At 45.2% G+C, this 2,975-nt stretch overlaps 1 protein-coding gene across 1 annotated transcript; it reads left to right on the top strand.

Annotated features, from left to right (window-relative positions):
- The first annotated feature begins 1,670 nt into the window (after positions 1-1,670).
- On the top strand, positions 1,671-2,594 carry LOC131254148 (uncharacterized). Its single transcript, XM_058255152.1, has 2 exons — positions 1,671-2,093; positions 2,313-2,594. Exons 1-2 carry the CDS (start codon positions 1,671-1,673, stop codon positions 2,592-2,594), a joined length of 705 nt encoding a protein of 234 aa, XP_058111135.1.
- Positions 2,595-2,975: the final 381 nt, after the last annotated feature.

The following is a 2,975-nucleotide window of genomic DNA, read 5'->3' as shown; positions in this document are numbered from 1 at the left end:
AGCATTTCTATCCATCTGAAGTAGTTGGGATGCCTGAAGGAGACAGAGGTCAAGTTCACATCACTAAGGGCACTCCCCAATTTGAGCAAAGGGAAATCAGAGATCAAGGTATTGAATGCAGCTCGCTAGGGAGCTCAACCCCAGATGAGTGTGGTATTGATTTACAAATAGATCTGTCCCCCTTTTTCTCACTGGAGACTAGAAAATCTAGGAATGACAGGGACCAAGGAGGTGCTGCTTGGGCTGGTCCACTGACTCCCATATCTTTGAACAAAGCAGCAGATAGCTTCTTAGTAGGTCCAAGGAGTGGAACAGGGGCTTAGCTAAAAATTAGGAGTAATGCAGTAAGGTCTCGGAAGCTCAGGAAAATAACCTGTTCCCCTCAGTAGCAAAAGGAAAAAAATTCATCAGAAGGGCAAGAGTACAGTATACGTGTGGAGATTAGGAATCAAGACTTAAAAGGCTAAAACGTAGGCCGATTAATTCAGGCTATGTGACTGATGGATAACATCCTTATTTGGAATGTTTGTGGTATTGGTAATCGGCGTTCGGTGTCTGTGGTTAAAAGGCTGATTAATAAGCATAATCCATCGGTGGTGGCGATCCTTGAGCCCATGCTTCCTAACAATAAGCGAGTTAGGATAGGCTTATCCCTGGGTTTCCATGTTTCCATTTCCAATGTGGAAGTCAGGGGCAAGATCTGGGTGTATTTCAAAAATCAATTGGCGACCACGGTTATCCTCCAGACTAATCAATCCTTGTCCATTTGTTTTGCTGTGCAGGCCACACCTTTCATATTTTCTATTTCTTTCATCTATGTCAGCTGCTCTGCAGTCCAGAGAAGGTTACTTTGGAACAATCTGCAGTCCCTTTCCTCAATCATTAGCCACCCCTGGGCTATTTGTGGGGACTTCAACGCAGTTATAGAAGCAAGAGAAAGGAGAAGTCATGGAGCTGCAAATCTGGTTAGCGCGTCAGACTTTGTTGCCACAATCAACGCTGCGGGCCTTCAAGATGCCAGATTTTCAGGTAACCAATTTACTTGGAGTAACAATCGAGGTGGAGAAGCCAGAGTGTGGGCCCGTCTGGATAAGGTGCTCGTCAATGCGGCTTGGGGGTCAGCGTTCACGTCCTTCCAAGTTCTTCGTCTTCCCCGTATCAACTCAAATCATGTTCCGATCCTCGTCTCCTTTCCTCAGCAGGCTCATTCAGCAGTGAAACTGATTAGGTTCTAAATTATGTGGACCAAGCATGATTCATTTCAACAACTGGTCAGGTTAGTGTGGAATGCAGTAAACTCGAACCATCTTATTTACAATATCTTGACAAAGTTGAAAAGTGTGAAGCAGGCTCTTAAAGAGTGGAATGGAAATGTTTTTGGTAACATTTTTCTTTAGCTAAGCTAGGCTGAAAGGGTGGTGGAGAATATTGAGGCTTAGTTGTTAGAGGCAGTTGGTGAGGCAGAGTCAGCAGGCTTGTAGCGGGAGCTTGACGCAGCTTCTCAGTCCTTGGCTTCTATCCAGGGATGGAAGAGCTGTGTTGGAAATAAAAGGCTCGGATCAACTGGATAGAAGCAGGGGATAAGCATACGAAGTTTTTTTTATGCGTCAGCAAAGGAAAAGCAATAGAGAGCTTCCATCAACAACATTATTCCAAATTCGGGTCAGGTGATGGACAACATATCGGATATCAAACAGGTAGTGGTGGAACATTTTGAGAGCCTTTTCAAGGCGTACCTGTGTGAGATTAACAGTGGGCTATTGGATGTGATCCCCTCGCTGGTTTCTCCAGGAGAGAATGAGGCTCTCATGGCCCCGTCTTCTATGCAAGAAGTCCACCAGGCGGTGATGTCTATCCCAGCTGAAGGAGCAGATGGCCTTGATGGATTTTCTGAGAGCTTCTTCATGGCTTTTTGGGACATTGTGGGTCTGAACTTGGTCAAAGGGATCCGGTTTCTTTTCCTTAGGGGCCCTCTTCCAAGGGTTGTCTCAGCCTCGCTTATACGTCTCGTTCCAAAGATTGTGGGTCCAAAGAGATTTTCGGATTTCTGCCCAATTAGCATATATAACTGCTTATATAAGATTTTCTCCAAGGTCATTTCGGGTAGATTGAGTTGGGTGTTTCCTCATTTGGTTTCGGCGGAGCAAGGGGCCTTTGTTAAAGGAAGGTTCGTTGCGAAGAATATTGCTTTAGCCTAGGAACTATTCAAAGAATCAAACCATAAAGTGCGGGGTGGAAACATAGCGGTCAAGCTGGATATGGAAAAAGCTTATGATAAGCTGGATTAGGACTTCCTCAAACTGGTATTGCAGCGGTTTGGGTTTGATGTTCGGTGGATATCTCTAGTGGAGAAATGTTGGGCTAATAACTGGTTCTCGGTGCTTATCAATGGCGAGAGTGTGGGTTTCTTCAAGTCCTATCATGGTCTAAGGCAGGGTGACCCGCTTTCTCCCAGCCTCTTCATTATTGCTGTAGAAGTGCTGAGTAGAGCCTGTAAAAGTCTCTCTAATCATGTCAGTATCCAGGCATGTAAAGTCAAAGATGGCTACCCGTCGGTCTCCCACCTGCTATATCGGATGACACGCTTTTGTTAGTAAATGGGAGTGTCGTTACTTTAAGGGAGACGAAAAAGTTCTTGGAATCATATCAAAAGGCGTCAGGGCAGAAAGTAAATCTGAGGAAGAGTTCATTTATTCACTCATGTAAGATGCCAGAGGCTAGAATTCAGTCAATAGAATTGATCCTTGGCATCACTAGAGGCTCAGGGGGCTTCACGTACCTAGGTGTCCCTCTGCTGGTAGGGAGAATCAAAGCGGCTGATTTTCAGCCAATTATTGATAAGGTTATCAATCGCATTAGCGGTTGGCAGGCTAGGTGCCTATCGCAGGCTGGCAGAACTGTGCTAATTCGTCACATCCTAAATAATATCCTAATTCATTCGTTAGCGGGAGCCCACATTTCGTCTTAGGTTCTAG

This window comes from Magnolia sinica, chromosome 8 (genome assembly GCF_029962835.1).
Source record: "Magnolia sinica isolate HGM2019 chromosome 8, MsV1, whole genome shotgun sequence".
In the NCBI taxonomy this organism is placed as follows: domain Eukaryota; kingdom Viridiplantae; phylum Streptophyta; class Magnoliopsida; order Magnoliales; family Magnoliaceae; genus Magnolia; species Magnolia sinica.
Note: the sequence above shows the minus strand (reverse complement) of the source record. Positions and strands in the feature narration are given on the sequence as shown.

Excerpts from the sequence above, each read along its gene's own strand:
- LOC131254148 (XM_058255152.1), top strand. The coding sequence starts at position 1,671 with ATGGACAACATATCGGATATCAAACAGGTAGTGGTGGAACATTTTGAG. Across the intron at positions 2,094-2,312 it reads TATATAAGATTTTCTCCAAG|CGGTTTGGGTTTGATGTTCG; the intron begins GTCATTTCGGGT and ends CTGGTATTGCAG.